At 40.0% G+C, this 18,864-nt stretch overlaps 2 protein-coding genes across 3 annotated transcripts in view; both read right to left on the bottom strand.

The window, feature by feature from the left end:
• Window positions 1–7,434, bottom strand: part of LOC139935065 (TOX high mobility group box family member 4-like) — a 77,365-nt gene extending 69,931 nt beyond the window's left edge. Inside the window, exon 1 of one of the 2 annotated variants that reach the window (XM_071929519.1) lies at window positions 7,378–7,434. The gene's annotated coding sequence lies outside the window, so the exon portion shown is untranslated. The remainder of the gene's footprint in view (window positions 1–7,377) is intronic. The other variant, XM_071929518.1, reaches the window with a different exon arrangement.
• A 675-nt stretch (window positions 7,435–8,109) lies between these two features.
• Window positions 8,110–18,715, bottom strand: LOC139935247 (N(6)-adenosine-methyltransferase subunit METTL3-like). Its single transcript, XM_071929758.1, has 15 exons — window positions 18,443–18,715; window positions 17,405–17,607; window positions 16,921–16,994; window positions 16,250–16,316; window positions 15,584–15,669; window positions 14,550–14,709; window positions 13,897–13,987; window positions 13,462–13,541; window positions 13,235–13,271; window positions 12,706–12,761; window positions 11,967–12,077; window positions 11,245–11,432; window positions 10,524–10,671; window positions 10,003–10,181; window positions 8,110–9,616 (listed from the first exon to the last, which is right to left on the bottom strand). Exons 1-15 carry the CDS (start codon window positions 18,603–18,605, stop codon window positions 9,487–9,489), a joined length of 1,773 nt encoding a protein of 590 aa, XP_071785859.1. The 5' UTR covers window positions 18,606–18,715; the 3' UTR covers window positions 8,110–9,486.
• Window positions 18,716–18,864: the final 149 nt, after the last annotated feature.

Genomic DNA, 18,864 nt, shown 5'->3' with positions numbered 1-18,864 from the left:
GATAACCTTGTACCTAAATTCATTCCAACTGTTGTGATATTGAAATATTATAATAATAGTAACCATCACTGAGAGAAGCGTTTCAAAATTAATTGCTGTCCATTGCGTTTTATTTTATAGCAAACTTGTTTACAACAACCTAGGTAAAAACCTGCGACAGACATGTACTCATTTACACAAGTATGTTAATCCTATCTTGAGACACGATTGTTATTGCTGTCATGCTATAGTGGTATACAACAAAAGCCAATGATTGCGTCAGTGCACGCCATGTTGAATCTCGCAAAAATTGTTTCAAGCAATAATACACGTTGTTTGTCGTGTCCAACCATGACTATGCATTTTGTTCGAGAGACAACGTTTTAACATTTCCAAACTCGTGCATACACATGAGTGTTCAACTCAAACACTTCTGACTGAAATTATGCTTACTAGGCTGCTAGTTCTGAGGCTCGACCTTTTTAGTCTTGGCTGTTTTGTTGATATCAACACTGCCATACGTTTAGGAATAGTACGTCGTATTAATAGGCACAGGATCAATAGTCACATACTTTGCGCTGTTACTCTATCTTGTTTCCTCACTCCATCATCAACCTCCCCTCTGATCAAGTTCGGGAACTCGTCCTCTTTTTTTTTTTGTCCACGTCTGCTGGCTCAATGTCAAAACTGATTTCTCGTTTTAGCTTGATGCCATAAAAAAACAGCAGATTCTGGAACAAACGATTACACTATCTTTGTCACATCATTCGCAACAGCATCAACACCACTGTCATATCGAGGTTCAAGGTCACTGTCCCCAATTGAACCTAAGGATACATCTAACCCAGAAGGAAGTATGATGTCACCCGCGACTGAGTTCAAACTCTATCGTAGAGCAGTGTGGACTTGGTTCTCTCACGAGAAGTCTTCTGGCTGAAACTGCTACTGGGTTATAGTCAATAGATTGGCACGTTGCTCCTAGACGTATCGATGAAGACGCACGTTGATGTGATCCTTGTTGACTTTTACAACGAGCCTCCTCTGCTGTCACTCGAATGCTTGCCATCTGTATCATTAGACTTTGAAGTAGGATGCAATATAAGGCACAGGATCAATATACTTGGCGCTATTACTCTATCTTGTTTCCTCACTCCATCATCAACCTCCCCTCAAGTTAGACTTGTTCGGGAACTCGTCCTCTTCTTTATCTCCGTCTGCTGGCTCAATGTCAAAAGTGACTTCTCGTTATAGCTTAATGCCATCATGAAACATTTGAGCAGATTCTGGAGGTTTCTTTGACACAGGGATCACTATAATTCACACAGAATAGTGACGTTGGTGCCTCGGTATTAAGTACAAGCTTTAGAGCACACTCTGCGTGGGAAACGTGGTGATCGGGGCCTGGATTGGTTTCAATATTGCCAGCCAGAAAAATGATGCTGAACCATGGTGCAGCCTTTAGAACCAAACCACAAAAAATTGATGATCTGGTAGTTGGAGGTGAACGTAAACATGGAAAGAATGTAGATGTACTGATTGAACGCCACTGTTGATTGTAACATAACATGCACGTCGTGGGATGACGTAAGGAACGTGGACCTCTAGCGGTGCTCTCCGCGCGCGAACTGCTGGTTGCGCAACTACTGCGCTGCCCTACTCCAGGCAGCTCGTCGTAGTGTAGTCGCGCAACCAGCAGTTCGCTGCAACTCGACTATCTCACCGCGTGGGATAATAAACGACTTGTCCACAAGTCAGAGATGCCAAGTCCAGTGGCCAGCTATGCGTGAGATTTTTCAAAGCTCAACCCCCACCCCCTCCCCCGGAAAAAAAAATTAAAATAAATTGCCAGTTTTAGAAGGCCTTTCGAAATCGCCGCCCAACTTCTTTTTCTTTTTTTTTATAAAATCAACAAAAAATCAGACATTTAATTGTGGACAGATGAGTGTTTCAAAATGCATCAAAAACCTCTTCAGAATAACTAAAACTCAAATGAGGTACACAGGAGATGTTGATAGTTAATGTGGAGGTACGATTGTGTCACATTATTTCCTTCCAAACTAAAACAAATCTACTAAAAATGATGTCCAAAATCCTCTGCTCACTTCTTCTGCCTGTTGTGTCTTCGCTAGTAGCATTTAACGAATTTGCTAAACGAATCGGGAAAAACTTGTGCGCAATAAGCGTTTTGTAAGTTGTCCTTTTTTCAAAAATATTTTTCAAAGGTGTTTTGACTTGAGTGTTCATTAGACATTGACTGAGGATTAAGTTTCATGATTTTTGAAGTGGTAAAATTGAGGCAAATCTGGTGACTAGCTGTCGAAATAATACGTGTTGAACAAGATTGTCATTAATTGCCGATCAAAATAATATCGTAACCCTCCGGCCTGGCGGCCGTCGGGAGGAGGGTACGTTATCGCAACTAGTACGATACAGTGCAGACATGGTTTCCCTGGAAATGACCCCGGACCCTGACAAGTTGCGTCATGCTCTATTTTTAACCGTGGGTGATACCTGACCTAAGATTTTTAACAAGAGACGTCAAGGAATCTTTGGTCAGGGGGCCAGACTAAGCTGTCATGGCGTCGCCCATGTCGTGTGGTATCGAGCGTATGCGACAGTATTGTGAAGAATCACGTAATAAGTATTTGAGGAGTGGGAATTACAAAGAAGGTTCTTCTGAAAGCCAAAAAAGGGTTTTAGGGTTGCCCCTCGAAAAAGCACTCGTACGATAACAAAACAGGTCTCGAAGATTTATTCGTGGCGGTAGGGGGATGGGGGAGGTCAGCGCAGCATGCATGCAGAGCATGCACCGGAGACTCACGCCCACAACAACAGCATGCTACGTCATCCCGGAGAGCTGGGCACGCCGCCAGAGATCTGACACTGTGATTACTGCGTGCCGAAATCCCCGGTGACGTCACCCGGAGCTCTGAGACCGCCAGAGCACTGAGGCCGCCACACCGCCAAATGAATAAATAAATTAAATAAAATGAAAAATAAAATAAATAATAAAATAAAAGTTATGGACCAGTTACTCAGGATTTTACATTATAAATATCATGTTTAACCAAAATAACGACACGTTAAGGAACGTGCAATTGCATTAATGCTGATATTGCTCACGAATAAGCCCAGGCACGTAGATTTTCATTATTTGTTTGTTTTACATACCGACAAATCGGGCACAAAAAGTGACGAATAAGCGCGTATAAACGAGAACAGTGTTTATTACATAATTGACAAATAGGTTGGTTTATTTGATATCGTTTCATTTTGAATCAACGAAACAAATACCTTTTAAACATTCTTAGAAACATACCATCAATTTTGAAAGTGATAATGTAGGCCTATGATAGAAAGATATGAAAGCAATGGATGAATACACGCCAAAACTTCAAGGTGGATTTACCCAGAATGCACTTTTCCCGATCCGTCACTATGAGACAAATGCGACGACTTGTTCTGGACTGTTGCGTCAACATATGTTTGTTTGTGTCTGGAACCGTTAAATTGATAAGCCTACTTTTTATGATTTGAAATACCTCGACCCAGCGATAGTAAAAATTGTATAACATAAAAAATTATCAACACAAAAATTGATGAAAAAAAAACTTACCTGTCATTAGTTATTGCATCGAAACTGTCTTTGACACCAAAATAATTTTTCTTCATTGAGAAGTATGCCCTCCTGCGATTTTGTAGGTTGTTCTTAAGATCAAGAGATTCTACTAATTTGCCCCATAATGACTTAGAATCCCGATATCCTGCGCTGGCACCTTCACCGAAAATAAATAAATATTTACTCACAAAAACCTTTGGATCTACATAAAGTGGGTTAACTGCCACCCGGCGTCAGCAATACAGAGCCAACTCAACGCAAGAGTGTTGAACGACTAAACACTGCGGTCTCAACGAAAGCTAGCTACACCAATGTTGCTCGCCAATGGTGTATCTTTTAATAATTATAGATTGAAAGGCACGAAAAGAATTATATACAATGTTATACTTTTATTTTAATAGAAAAAACGCCTACTGGATGCGGGAGACGCACATGTTTCTCGCTGGTGTAAGCATTCCTTTGTTGCAACAACGGCTATACTATAGCACTGCGGATAAAGAGTTTGATTTATAGATCGAACTCAGGGAGTGATTTTTACCCAACTAACGGGTTCAAAAAAAACTTCTTTCGACCCCATTGACGGGTTGCTCCACTATTTTGCTCCACTATTTTGGATAGCTAGTATGAAAGAGGAGTCCTTAAAGAATATTTTGGTATATTGGAATTGGTGGAGCACCCCGTCCTTGATGGTGTTTTTGCTCATCCATGTACCCCCTTATTTTGTTTCAGTTCGCGCTATGCACTGTACGTGTTAATGGTGGCATTAAAACGTTCCGCCAAAAGAACTCATTTTTTCGACCTCATTGACGGGGTGCTCCACTATTTTGGATAGCTAGTATGAAAGAGGAGTCCTTAAAGAATATGTTGGTATATTGGAATTGGTGGAGCACCCCGTCCTTGATGGTGTTTTTGCCCGTCGATGTACCCCCCTTATTTTTAGTTCGCGCTATGCACTGTACGTGTTAATGGTGGCATTAAAACGTTCCGCCAAAAGAACTAATTTTTTCGACCTCATTGACGGGGTGCTCCACTATTTTGGATAGCTTGTATGAAAGAGGAGTCCTTAAAAAATATTTTGGTATATTGGAATTGGTGGAGCACCCCGTCCTTGATGGTGTTTTTGCTCATCCATGTGCCCCCCTTATTTTGTTTCAGTTCGCGCTATGCACTGTACGTGTTAATGGTGTATTAAAAACGTTCCGCCAAAAGAACTCATTTTTTCGACCTCATTGACGGGGTGCTCCACTATTTTGGATAGCTAGTATGAAAGAGGAGTCCTTAAAGAATATTTTGGTATATTGGAATTGGTGGAGCACCCCGTCCTTGATGGTGTTTTTGTCCGTCGATGTACCCCCCTTATTTTGTTTCAGTTCGCGCTATGCACTGTACGTGTTAATGGTGTATTAAAAACGTTCCGCCAAAACAACTAATTTTTTCGACCTCATTGACGGGGTGCTCCACTATTTTGGTTAGCTAGTATGAAAGAGGAGTCCTCAAAGAATATTTTGGTATATTGGAATTGGTGGAGCACCCCGTCCTTGATGGTGTTTTTGCTCATCCATGTGCCCCCCTTATTTTGTTTCAGTTCGCGCTATGCACTGTACGTGTTAATGGTGGCATTAAAAATGTCCGCCAAAAGAACTAATTTTTTCGACCTCATTGACGGGGTGCTCCACTATTTTGGATAGCTAGTATGAAAGAGGAGTCCTTAAAGAATATTTTGGTATATTGGAATTGGTGGAGCACCCCGTCCTTGATGGTGTTTTTGCCCGTCGATGTACCCCCCTTATTTTTAGTTCGCGCTATGCACTGTACGTGTTAATGGTGGCATTAAAACGTTCCGCCAAAAGAACTAATTTTTTCGACCTCATTGACGGGGTGCTCCACTATTTTGGATAGCTAGTATGAAAGAGGAGTCCTTAAAGAATATTTTGGTATATTGGAATTGGTGGAGCACCCCGTCCTTGATGGTGTTTTTGCCCGTCGATGTACCCCCCTTATTTTTAGTTCGCGCTATGCACTGTACGTGTTAATGGTGGCATTAAAACGTTCCGCCAAAAGAACTAATTTTTTCGACCTCATTGACGGGGTGCTCCACTATTTTGGATAGCTTGTATGAAAGAGGAGTCCTTAAAAAATATTTTGGTATATTGGAATTGGTGGAGCACCCCGTCCTTGATGGTGTTTTTGCTCATCCATGTGCCCCCCTTATTTTGTTTCAGTTCGCGCTATGCACTGTACGTGTTAATGGTGTATTAAAAACGTTCCGCCAAAAGAACTAATTTTTTCGACCTCATTGACGGGGTGCTCCACTATTTTGGATAGCTAGTATGAAAGAGGAGTCCTTAAAGAATATTTTGGTATATTGGAATTGGTGGAGCACCCCGTCCTTGATGGTGTTTTTGTCCGTCGATGTACCCCCCTTATTTTGTTTCAGTTCGCGCTATGCACTGTACGTGTTAATGGTGTATTAAAAACGTTCCGCCAAAAGAACTAATTTTTTCGACCTCATTGACGGGGTGCTCCACTATTTTGGTTAGCTAGTATGAAAGAGGAGTCCTCAAAGAATATTTTGGTATATTGGAATTGGTGGAGCACCCCGTCCTTGATGGTGTTTTTGCTCATCCATGTGCCCCCCTTATTTTGTTTCAGTTCGCGCTATGCACTGTACGTGTTAATGGTGTATTAAAAACGTTCCGCCAAAAGAACTAATTTTTTCGACCTCATTGACGGGGTGCTCCACTATTTTGGATAGCTAGTATGAAAGAGGAGTCCTTAAAGAATATTTTGGTATATTGGAATTGGTGGAGCACCCCGTCCTTGATGGTGTTTTTGTCCGTCGATGTACCCCCCTTATTTTGTTTCAGTTCGCGCTATGCACTGTACGTGTTAATGGTGTATTAAAAACGTTCCGCCAAAAGAACTAATTTTTTCGACCTCATTGACGGGGTACTCCACTATTTTGGATAGCTAGTATGAAAGAGGAGTCCTTAAAGAATATTTTGGTATATTGCAATTGGTGGAGCACCCCGTCCTTGATGGTGTTTTTGCTCATTTATCATGCCCCCCCCCCCTTTATATTTCGTTCGCGCAATGCACCATCATCAGCCATAATAGGGGGATGAAGCCTATGTACATACACAGTATGCGCGTGTGGGTCATGCATACAAATTACACACAGTTGTACACTCGTTGTAGTTCAGCCATGGACTTCAGCAGTGCTCCATGTTAATGCATAATGTCATCATGCACGAAGAACCTTTCTAAAAAATAATCTTGAAATGCCAAGTTGTCCAATGAAAGAACGCACTGGTAAGTACAAAGTATCATTCCAAAGGCTTTCTATACACTGGAATATATGCAGCAAATTCTACAGTCGTCTTGCCATCTAGCTACCTCCATATTTCTACCTCCATGCTTCATGGATACACGTACGTATGTATGTACATATGTACATACGTGCAATACAATCTGTTACATCGTATATAAAAGCGTTCCGCCATTCCGTCGTTCCGCAATCGTTCCGCGTTTTACCAACGTCCCTTTTTTATTCCTGATTACCAATCAATCAATGCGATTCAAATCAAAGTCTTGATCTCAACTCAATGATATCTGAATGTTTGTTCGATTAATTAAGCCATACACAAAATTCATCCCGTTAAAAACAAATCCAAGATTTACAAATTAACAACTATACCCCTCAAAAATACTGAGTGGTCCACAGACAAATTAAAATCATTTAATTAAGTAAAAATCGAACAAAAACACAACAAACTTACCTCAGATTTGCGCTCAGAAAGCACCCATTCCCATCAGGTATTGTCCCCAGAAACCAAACAAATCAGTGAAAGTGTTCCCACTAACAAGTTTTTCGATATGAGCACCAGACTATTCTCTAAAAAACGTGCGCTATTGGCGCCCTCTATAGTCAGATCTTTTCAGCGATTCTGTTTTTATGAACTTTTTTTGCTTGAACAATATTGAGAAGCTTTATTGATACTTCAAAGAATTTCCATTAAAAAATTACATGAGAAAATATTTGGTACCAGGCAGTAGTTTATGAAAAAGGTTGTAAAATTGATGTAGAGACTTTTAATTTTGTTTTATTCCAAGTTTTGTTACTTAATGTTGTCTTCCCCTAACTTTGTTTTAGAATTCAACTTTAATATCTCTACTTGAGAAAAATAATTACCTTCATTTAAATTAATACCATGCAACGTGTACTATTTAAAGTTTATATTTTTGTGTATTGACATTTATTTAATTCCAAAATACTGTTTTTAACCAAGCACACTGCCAGACTGGACACTTCAATATAGTCCGACTGGTAGTCAGACATCTTGTGTCTGGTAGGGGTGGGGAGGGGGGGTGGGGGTTGGGATGGGAAGTGCATAGCAGATCTGTCAACCGGACTATTTGGGGGAAGGGCGAAAAGCTTGAAGGGGTAGTTCCTCAGAATATGCAATTGAATAATTATATGCAAATAAAATAATACACAGACAACTCAACAATTAGCTTACTACTTGCTTTATTCACTTGTGAATAATTTTTTTTTACAAAAGATTAATTACAGTGATCGTAAAAGCAACTGACCGAAGCACCTCTGTTCCTATTGATTACTTATCCACATAACGTGTGATGGAGTAAAGCAGTTCTAAAACTTCTGCCCCCCCCCCCTTCCTCTCACTATCGCACTGGTTCCCTTAGAAATGTTACGGTTCAAGAAAAATGTCCATAGCCTTACATGAACGAAAAGGACAAAGTATCCGGTCTGGCAGTTTTTAAATACTTTTTCAAAATATCGCCTAACATAACAAGGCCGGAAGGTCACTTCAAGGTGAGGGCTTCTCTTATGAGAGCATGTCATGTCCGAGTGGTTAAGAGCACCGAACTCAAACTCTAGTGTTTCTGCAGCCGATTTCACGAAACGCTAGGATTAATCCTATCTCGAGTTAGGACGAGTAACTCATCCTAACTTAGGATTAATCTTAAGGTCTGCATGCTACAGTGCAGGGTTGGGACTCGTCCTTAGTCCTAAGATTAATCCGAAGTTAGGAAGAGTTTGGTGAAATCGACGGCTGATCAGCAAAGTGTGGGTTCGATTCCCAGTCCTGACACCTGGGGTCAATTTCACAAAGAGTTAGGAACTTAGGACTAGTCCTAGGAGATATTAAAAACTAAAGGCTGGTCCCAAGCTAGGTAGAGTATAAACTCGTCCCAACTCGAGATAAGACTTGTGTTTACTCTTTGTGAAATACACCCCTGTGTCCTTAAGCAATCACTTAACCACGGTGCTTCATCCTTTGGTCCCGTTGGTCCTGTGTGTTGTGTAATGCACTTAAAAGAACCCAGCGCACTTTATCGAAAAGCGAAGGGGTTCGCCCGGGTGTTCCTGGTTTGATTGGCAACATATTGCGCCACAGCACCTTGTAAACCATTACATGGTGCTATGTTAAAAGGAGTAGGTCTCATAATTCAAATGTAGTCCTGCATACCTTGCAGGAAAAGCACCTTGAGCGTCACTGAGTGACAGATACGCGCTTAGTTTAGAAGCCACCATTATTATTATTATTTTTTGATTTTAGCTGTTGACATCACAGCCATTGCCCATGTGAAGGTTCAGGCCTCACATGTATTATCTTTTTCTCTTGATAGAAGGCATTCCTGCACTTCAAAATTCTCCATTAACAGTGGTCTTCTTGTCTGTTAAGAACACCTACTTATAAAAAGTACCATAGAGTCTAGGTTTAAAGTATTCAAGGGAAATCTAAGAATCTAAGTTCTAGAGGACGGCTGTTTTTGTGGCGGTTTCATAAAGTTCATGTCTGGGTAGACTTCTTTAAACTCCCATCCAACCGGTTGCCCAACGTCAGAGAGAGAGATTCAAACTAAGTTCCAGAGGGCGTTTTTTTTTGTGGCGGTTTCATAGCGTTCATGTCTGGGTAGACTTCTTTGAAGCGTGTGATTAGATCTGGCTCTACTAGATGAACCCCATCCAACTGGTTGCCCAACGTCATCCTGAAAAGAACAGATGATAAAACATTGATTATCACATCACGACTTTGCTTCAGCATTAAGGAACATGTCCTTAAAATAAGTTCACATAGAGCATCGAGAATAATGGTGTAATTGACAAAGCAGAAATGAACTGTTTAGTTTAAAGTTCCTTACCAGGGGCAGGCCTCAAAATTGCCGTAGTGCCCTATGCTTTTCCTGTAGTGCCCTCTTCAAGGTTCAAATACAAACTTATATTTTACCCCATAGTATTGCCCCTTACCAAAGGTAAATTGCTGAGAAATTGCTGTTTTTTATCAACAGCTTTTTTTTGCTTGTTACAAAGTAAGTTTTTATGCTCATTTGAGTAATAACCATATGTGTCCAGTGCCTTAAACACATTTTCTTACCAATTTGGTTGGACATTATGAGCGCGTCCAAAGAGTTCAATCTTACGGGTTCCGGGCGACAACCTCTCGATCAACCCATAAATCTCGTCAGGTTTGTGACTGGTTTGTCTGACCTCTGCTACGATGACATCACAATCCAGACCTTTGTTGAAACCCTTTGGGTCACCTTTCCTACCAACCTGAGACAAACAACCAAATAAATTAACAGTTTAGGGGTGAACAAAGAAAAGTTGACTAGAACAGGATTTGCAGACTCTTTAACCCCCGGATTTATGTGCTGGACTCTACCACCGTCTAGCGGTATGTTGGCGATCTCCCTACACTTACAGTTTTCTTGTAAGGTTTGCGATAATACAAACTTTCTGTTGCGCAAGTCAAGTCACAAGTAAACTTTGCTCAAGTCAAGTCAAGTCATGAGTCGTTTTCCCCTAAATTCAAGTCACAAGTCATCCCCAAGTCAAGTTTAGTCACAATTCAATGATTTTTTTAAACTTTAGTCTGAGTTTCTTTGATTGACTCACCAGACAGTGTTCCTTTCCATGGTTGAGCCAATGACCTGTCCGTCCAGTGCGTATCAATCGTTGCAGCTGATTCGTCTTGACCCAGATCAGTTCCTCTGTTCTCTCATAACCCCAAAGACTCAAACACTCACGACCGAGCTCCATCGCCCTACAAAGGGGAAACCATTTTTTCAGGAGTCAATTTTGATTCATCACAGTGATCGATTTCATTCATCATCTTTGCATAGCAAAACATTTAGACTGAACTTATTTTGCACACTGGATGTCAATATTGAGAGGCCACTGAACCATTATGTATTGCATTTGGCTCTGCTACACTAAGGAAATTGTTCGCTGTAACACACACTTTTTTTCACTTTGTAAATATTCAAGACTCAAAATTCTACACATCAAAGGTAACTTTTTAAAACTGTTAAATAATCTTGTTTGAATTGGTTAATACTAGTTTAGTAGCAAATCTACACCGGTGAAAATGAAGTATGTACAGTTGTACAACATGAGATATGAAGTAGAAAAAAACCTGCTTACTTTTCATGTATAGACAAATTATGTACTTAAAAAAAAAAGAAATGAAAATAAAATGCAAGCAGACTAGAAAAAGAAAGGACACCTGGTGCCAATTTAGCTACTGAAGCCGCAAATATTGCTTAAATTCTTTTTGCTAAGCGCATTTTAGGAGATGAACACCATGCTAGACCATTATAAAGGTCTGGTTCCCTACCTTCCAGTGACCCATAGGAAGATGTAGCCCTCATCTTGCATGCCAGGAACATCAAGGTGTCTCATCTCATCATCCTGCATGGTGCCGTACGGTAACTCCATGTGGATGTCCCAAGGCGGGTCGGCCATGATTACCGCAAACTTTCCCAAGATGGTCTTGTCTAGGTTGCGTATGTCGCACTGTATCCACTGAAAACATAGACAAATCACACTTTACATCTCAAACCGAATTTAAGTCAAATTCCACCTAAACCAGGTTGGCTGATTATCAGATAAATAATAACATAACACACTCTGGTATTGTTTTGTAATTGAAAAACACAAGACCGCCGGACTAGTTCAGTCATGGATTGGGACGTAAAGCCGTAGATCTAATGTGTTGTGTAATGCACGTTAAGGTCAAACTTATCGCCAAGAGAAGGGGTTTGCCCCAGTGTTCATGGCAGTGGCTGCTGAATGCACTGTAGCACCTTGTAAACCGTTATAAGGGGCTACATAAATGGGTCTCATAATTCCCCCAAAAATTCAAAAACCTATTAAAATGTTTCCTTCTATTCAAGCTCCTTAGATACCTTATTTGTAGATACGTTTATTATTATACTATTATTGTTATAATAATAATTTGAAAGCATTTTAATGAAATTAGATTTAAAATTTGCTGAAATTGAACAGGAAAACAAATGATAAAGTAAAAAATCTATAGAAGTTTTCGTTATGCCATACCTGAGCAGGAAGCATAGTGACGTTGCTATCACTGCGGACACCCCTTCTCGCTCCCAGAATCTGGCCACCATCATCTGGCTTAGATGGATACTCGATTTCATAGTGGACATACTGAAATTAACACAAGAAAAACAGTTATCAAATTATATATTAATTTCATAATGCCTACCAGAGAGCTGTTATATAGCCCTATCCACCACACTGCAGAATTTTATGCCACGCACTGTATTAAAGCGGGTTCAGGTAGCACTCATGCCTAACAAAAGCCATTTCTAGGCCAAGCGAGGGCCCGAATTTGTGAAATTATTCACAAAACTTCAGGGCTAGTATTAAAAATTGTGTACTAGACCATATTTGTTGTAAGACCAGAATCATTATGTGAACAAACTTTCTACACAAATAAACCGTTTTTGCTTAATTTTGTGGGGATACTTTCATACTCAACAGGACTGAAATGAGGTGGGGGTATTATTATTTAAAAACCAAAGACTGTCAGACTTATCCAATCATAAGTTGACTGGCCTCGGACCTGCAATACAGTGTAAAATTATTTGGGGGAGCTTGTACTTCAAAACAAATGATGTGTGTTTGACATAATAATTTATTTCAATAATTTGTCATCTTTTTTTGCCTTCACAATGCTAACTTTAGGAACAAGGACGACAGAAAAAAGTCTTTCCCTGTCCTTTTAATCTCTTCGGATCTATATCTAGCTCAGATCCCAGCCCAGCCAACCTACCTTGCAGGTGTCCATGTGGAAACATGTGTTGAGGAAAGAGCAATCACCAAGAGATTCTGGAAAAAAGAAGAAAAAAAGCAACAACACTTCATTAATTGATGTTGCATTTACTTATGGGGATAAAGAATATTATTTGGTTTTACCCTTACACCGATATGTGTATTTACAGTACTTTCCCAAAGTCTTTGAAAGAAATCACAGACATTTTACTTGCATGGGGTTCGACCCTAAAACCTTTGCCAATCTAGAGCACATGTCGTCTCACCAACTAGATCACCGAGATTGCTAGTAGGGTAGCTAGAAGCAGTTCAATTACTACATAAGTTCAGAATAGGGTTTATTCAAAGTTTGGGAAATACAGTGCTCAAACATGATGTAAAACTAAAATGCTCATCAAAAAATTTCTTCAGGGAATTAAATGATCTAAGAAAAGCCTAAAAGAAATTATTTATTCTATTTTTCTGACATTGCTGCTCAATTTGTGTGAAATATTTCCCCAAAATATTGTATACCCATGTCGTCAACTTACCATCTGTATGCTTGTGTATGAGCCGCCTGAAATGTAGCTACGAAAGACAGAAAAGACAGCATTAGAAAATAATATACCATTCTATTGCAACGTCACAGAGCGGTTTGTTTAAATCAACAATTAAAAGGTATATGTTGTTGAGACAGAAATCTATTTTCTACTCCGACTTTGGAATTCAAGTTTATGATAAACTTAGATGTTGAACTGTAATGAATTGTATTGATTACCTTGTAGCATGTATGCATTGGGCCCATTTCTTTAATGCATTCTGCTCTTGTGCCGTGGGCGCAGAATTCTTGCACAGTACCTGAGGAATAAAATAACAACTTTCTTGTGACTGGCGTGCCCACTAATCTGGAATTTATCTAGAAGTTATTAAGAAGCTATTTAGTTTTGAAAACTTTTTAAGCTGTAATTAAACTGTATAAAGGCTGTTAAATTTGCATTGGGGATAAAGAATATTCATTTTGGTTTTTACCCGTATAGACTGATGTGTGTAAGCACTGTTTACTCAGTTCTTACCCAAGTTCTATGAACAAACCACACAAGCATATTACTCGGGCGGGATTTGGACCCGAGACCTTTGGAGTTCTAGAGCAGTTTCATACCAATTGTTTAAACTTTTACAAATTTGAATGGCCCCTAAGAACAGATTTGTTTACCTCCTTGCGACTTGAATTTCTCAACCAGTGATTGTTCCTTGGCTGTCGGTATACTCAGAAGCTCAAATAACTCCTGCCCCATCTCTTTATTCTACATTGTGAAAATATAATAAAAAAATAATAAACAACTCAAACTGAGAGTAGTCCTGTTCGAATTCCTACCTTCTGTCCAGGTTGTAGTTAATCCTTAATAATAATAGTACAACATTTATAAGGCACACTTTCCTGTAAACCGTTCAAAGGCCCCGGTCTTACTCACAGCTGAGAAGCTGAATTGCGCAGGACGCGGCTACAACCTGTTTAAACCATGAGATGCAAAGGGGCCTTTGGCAGCCTTTGGTAGCCTTTGGCAGCCTTTGGCAGCCTTTGGCAGCCTTTGGCAGCCTTTGGCAGCCAGACACATCAGCATTTATATCCCCATGGATCAAAGCCAGAGAGAAAAACGTTTTTTATTTTTCAGAGGCACGTTTAAAGTATTTTTATTTATTTTTTTTTTTGGGGGGGGGGTCACGCCCTCTGTCACATATCATGCATGGTACCGAAACAAATCATCACACAGTGAGGAGAGTCATAACTGACTGACTGACGAGCAATAAGTACCAAGGCAGTATCTTAAAACTTTAAAACCCAAGTAGGTTTTCATGCGAACCCACCTCCTGTTCTTTGAAGGACGTCGCTGAAAGCAAACTTTGCAAGTTATCTTCCTCTGGCTTTGGGGCTTCTTGCTCGTCTTGCTTCTGAAGCTGTTTCTCCTTCGAGGCTGGCGTCTTGGTCGTGACTGGAACATCCTCCTGCTTCTTAGGTCCTGGAGACCTGTAATGGAAGACGCTGCTTTTAAAGGGGCATTCGTAACAACAATTTTGAATACTAAAAATTATATCTGATGTTGTGGACATATCCCCATAAAATTCCACGAATGACTGATCTACTATTTTTCCATTGATGCATTGGTCAGTCATGAAATTGAAATCACTTAATTTTGAACTTTGCAATTTGCGTGGTGGTGTGCTGCACTGGCTCAGTGATCATCAAGCAATTTCTATGTATATGGTACACAAGCTTAATTGATCACTGTTATGTTTGATGAACAATACCTGCAGATGACAAGGGGCCACCTACTCCTGGGGCTGAAACAGGGTAACACCCCCTTCACAGTCCATAAGGATGTAGACTTGGGTATCATCCACTAGAAGCCTTGCTGGTATAGCAGAATGCACTTACTTTTTACAAAGCAATTATGGTTAAGTGGCACAAGTGTCATGACCAGGTATCAAACCCACTCTGCTGATGACAACACCAGAGGTTGGGTCTGATGAACTAGACAGCTCAGCCACAATACGCCACGATTGTCTTGAGAAAAACCCTGATAGTAGGAGGGTTTTAACAAGAAAAAAACTCCCCATGTTTTTTTTTTATGCAACAGGCCTACAATTTTTTTTGTTTCCAGGGGCCGTTGCCACCTACTCCTGGGGCTGAAACAGGGTTTTACTGTCTATATGGATGTAGGCTTGGGTATCATCCATCAGAGGCCTGGCAAGTAGAGTAGAATGTCTTAGGCCGTGTCCGAATTGGCGACTTTGGCTACAGCTACGGCTAAATCAGCGCGTCTGTCAGTGTTGAAGAATGGCAGACGCGCGCGCCCTAGCCGTAGCTATAGCCGAAGTCGCCAATTCGGACACGGCCTTACCTTTCCCTCTTCCTCTTTCTGTTGAGTGGTAAAGCTGGACTGATCCCTCGATCTCTCTCACTCAACTCACCCGTCATGGCTGAAATCTAACATGATGGAAAACAATCATTAGGATAACTGAGATTCGCACAGTGAGTTGCTGCAACAATGGACAAGTTATTTAAAGTTACTTTGAACATCTCCTAAACAGGAGAAGGTGTTAAATGTACCTTGTAAACCCTTATAAGGTGCTACATAATTGGGTCTCAGAATCCATCACTGCAATAACCTACCTTTCTGAAAGTCTGTATATTATACTCAGAGCCTTGAGTACCTTGTTGGTAGATACGTGTGCAGTATGAGACTTTGATATTATTATTCTTATTATATTAAAGGTAGGGTGTCATGGCCAGATGGTTAAGAGCATCTAATTCATAAATCTGTTTGTTTATTATGAGAGTGATAAGTCACACCTTTGACTTGTCACCATGGAAACATAAACAATGTAGTGTTTCTGTTGGGTTTTTCTTGCAAACACTCTGTCTATGGGTTGCGTTAGCCAAAGTGCCATTAACGTTTCCAAGACAACCCTGACTGAATCAAACAAACAACAAATCTAAATGATCTACAATTTTCTGCTCAGCAGCTTTATGAAATTGGGCCCCGACTACAGGTAGTTCCCCTTACCTTGCCATATTCTACGGACACAACCACTAAGCATGTCTGGCCATCTGCTGTGCTGCCCTCTCTCACACTGGAAGTGGAAAAACATAAAGCTTTTAACTTTCCCACTTAAAGGAAAGGTATACATTTGGTCATTGGTAATCACTATTAAAATTAACGCAATAAAACCTTAATTGACAGTTAGAAAATCAACCAGACTACTTGGTTGTGTCCAAGAGTGCCCCTTTGAGAGAATTTTTGCCATTTAGCACCAGTCTAATCCCCCTTAAGGTATGGTAATCACTTGGAAATTGGAAATAATAGTACAGTAGCTTAAAGATAGTATAAAGTATTTGGAGAAACATCTCACCTCGAAGGGTGCAGTGTGGTTATTTAGAAAAAAAATGTAAGCTTTTATCCCAAAAAAATTATGAGATTGTATTCAAATTACGGATTATTCTTCCTGCATGGACATAAGTTACCGCTCTGGATTTTTGGCGATATCTCAAAAGCGTGACCGTGAAAAGAAACTTTCACAGGCTAGTATTATTCTATAATATCAACTTAGATTTATGATATAAACAATCAACTTACACAAGAAACAACCAAGCAGTGCTATTATAATTGTGATAAAGACAAATCAAACACAACAACAGAACAAAGTTTTACTCTTGAATGCCGTTTCTGGCACTTACGCAATAAGCTCTTGGGCAATGAATTTCTGTAGTAAACTTTCAACACTGGCCTGGGAAACATCAAAGTCTAAAATCTGAATAGGAAAGAAAACAAAATTGAAAACAAATATTTAACAATGCCCTGATGTTATCTTTCTTCAAAAAATTCTTGATAATTGTGGAACTTTAGAAGTTTTAAACTGAATGGTCTTCTAATCTTCATTTTTCATATTCAAGCGAGTTATTAAGTACTTGAGATATTCAGGTTAGAAAAGCTTGCACAGGGATATTCAATCTAGTTAGTGGTTAAATATGGGACTGTTGATCATTTCAAGACCTAATTAAAAACACACCCTATGAAACGCCATTTTTAATAATTGTTTCTCATGTTAGTGCCTTGCGCACCCCTTGGGTGAATGTGTTTTTGCACTTTATAAATGACTTAATTAGTATTATTATTGATGAACTAAGAATTCCAGTGATTTAGAATAAAAATAATTAGCACCTTGGTGAGGGTCGAACGCAAGCTGTCAGAGTCCACAGGGAGTGACAGTGAGTGATCACACAGCCTTTCAAGGAGTTTCTTCTCAGTGCGTGGATCCAATTTGTGCTCAACCGCTGTTGGATTAACCGTCAGTGGACTGTTGGTATCACTTCTTGATGTTGAACTTGCTGACTGAAAAGAAGTCGCTGGATTTGGAGAAGATTCTGAGAAAAAGAAATGTTTGAAATTATACAACATGTCTGTTTGTAGAAAAAAATGAATTTTAAAACAGTCCAACCAGCAAATAATCCAACACTGAATGATTAAATTGCCATGGCATGAATGACTGATGTTTACTGATGAGCACGATCACGAAAAGTACTTTTATCGACTCAATTGTTGTGCCTAGTAATAGTATAGTGTATGTAAACAATATTTTAATTTTTATATAGTTTATTTGTCCAGAGAGGGTTGGTTTTTGTTTGCTTTTATTTTTGTTGGGCAGGGGGGGGGGGATTTCAGCCCCCCCCCTCCCCAATTAAGTTTCTATTAAAAAATCAATACACGTCCTGATGATGTGGACATTTTTAGTTAGGGGAAAAGATTTCCCTTTCCTGCCACCACTTCTATTTTACCTAGCCTATATTTTAAACTGTATTTACCAAAAGAAAAATGAATATTCTCATTTGAATTGAGTAAATTAGAATTAGCTTTTAGAATAGATACTAATTTATTTCATCAAGAAAAGTGGTGGAAGGATACTTCTAGAAACTATAACTTTGTATGAGACTCACGGGGAGCCTTATAGTTTCTAGAAGTAGTGGCAGGATATAGACCCAGTATTTGGGGCGCTGTACAATGTCAAAATTTCGAAAAAAGGAGTACAGCGCCCCAGTTCTGGATCTACTCTAGGCAGGATAGGGAAATTTTCCTGCCTTTTGAAACCCATCCCATCCTATCCCAACACCAAGACCAACTTGCTCTATCTTCTATGCCCTATATCTATGCTCCGAATAATCGCCACAGAGAGGCAAGTTACGCGCGCCACACACGGCCTACCTGAAGTTGTTGCAGCCGACCCAACTGCAGCACTGCTCCCGTCATTTGCGCCGCTCGTCGGCGGTATCAGCCCCATCCGTTCTTTCTTCCTTCTCTGTAATCGTTCCCTCAAATTCTCCTGGCGTCGCTTGACGGCCTGAATGTCGCTCCATGTATCCGACATTTTTGGATCAAAATGGTCTCGATTAAATCATGGAGGATCGGAAGGAATAATCTGTGATTATATCACAAACATCACAGACTGACTGATTGTCAGGTGTCGCACACTTGAGTGTGCACTGCACTATTGTACACAAACATCTGTGCAAATCATGCACATACAATGCCAGTGCTAATGCACTCCCTTTTATTAAAAGAAGTCAGGGTACAAAACACTGCAATTGCGCCCTCACTCATCATAATTTACAGGGGTACATTGTTGA

This window comes from Asterias amurensis, chromosome 3 (assembly GCF_032118995.1).
Source record: "Asterias amurensis chromosome 3, ASM3211899v1".
Lineage (NCBI taxonomy): Eukaryota > Metazoa > Echinodermata > Asteroidea > Forcipulatida > Asteriidae > Asterias > Asterias amurensis.
The sequence above is the reverse complement of the archived record's forward strand: the minus strand, read 5'-3'. Positions and strand labels throughout refer to the sequence as shown.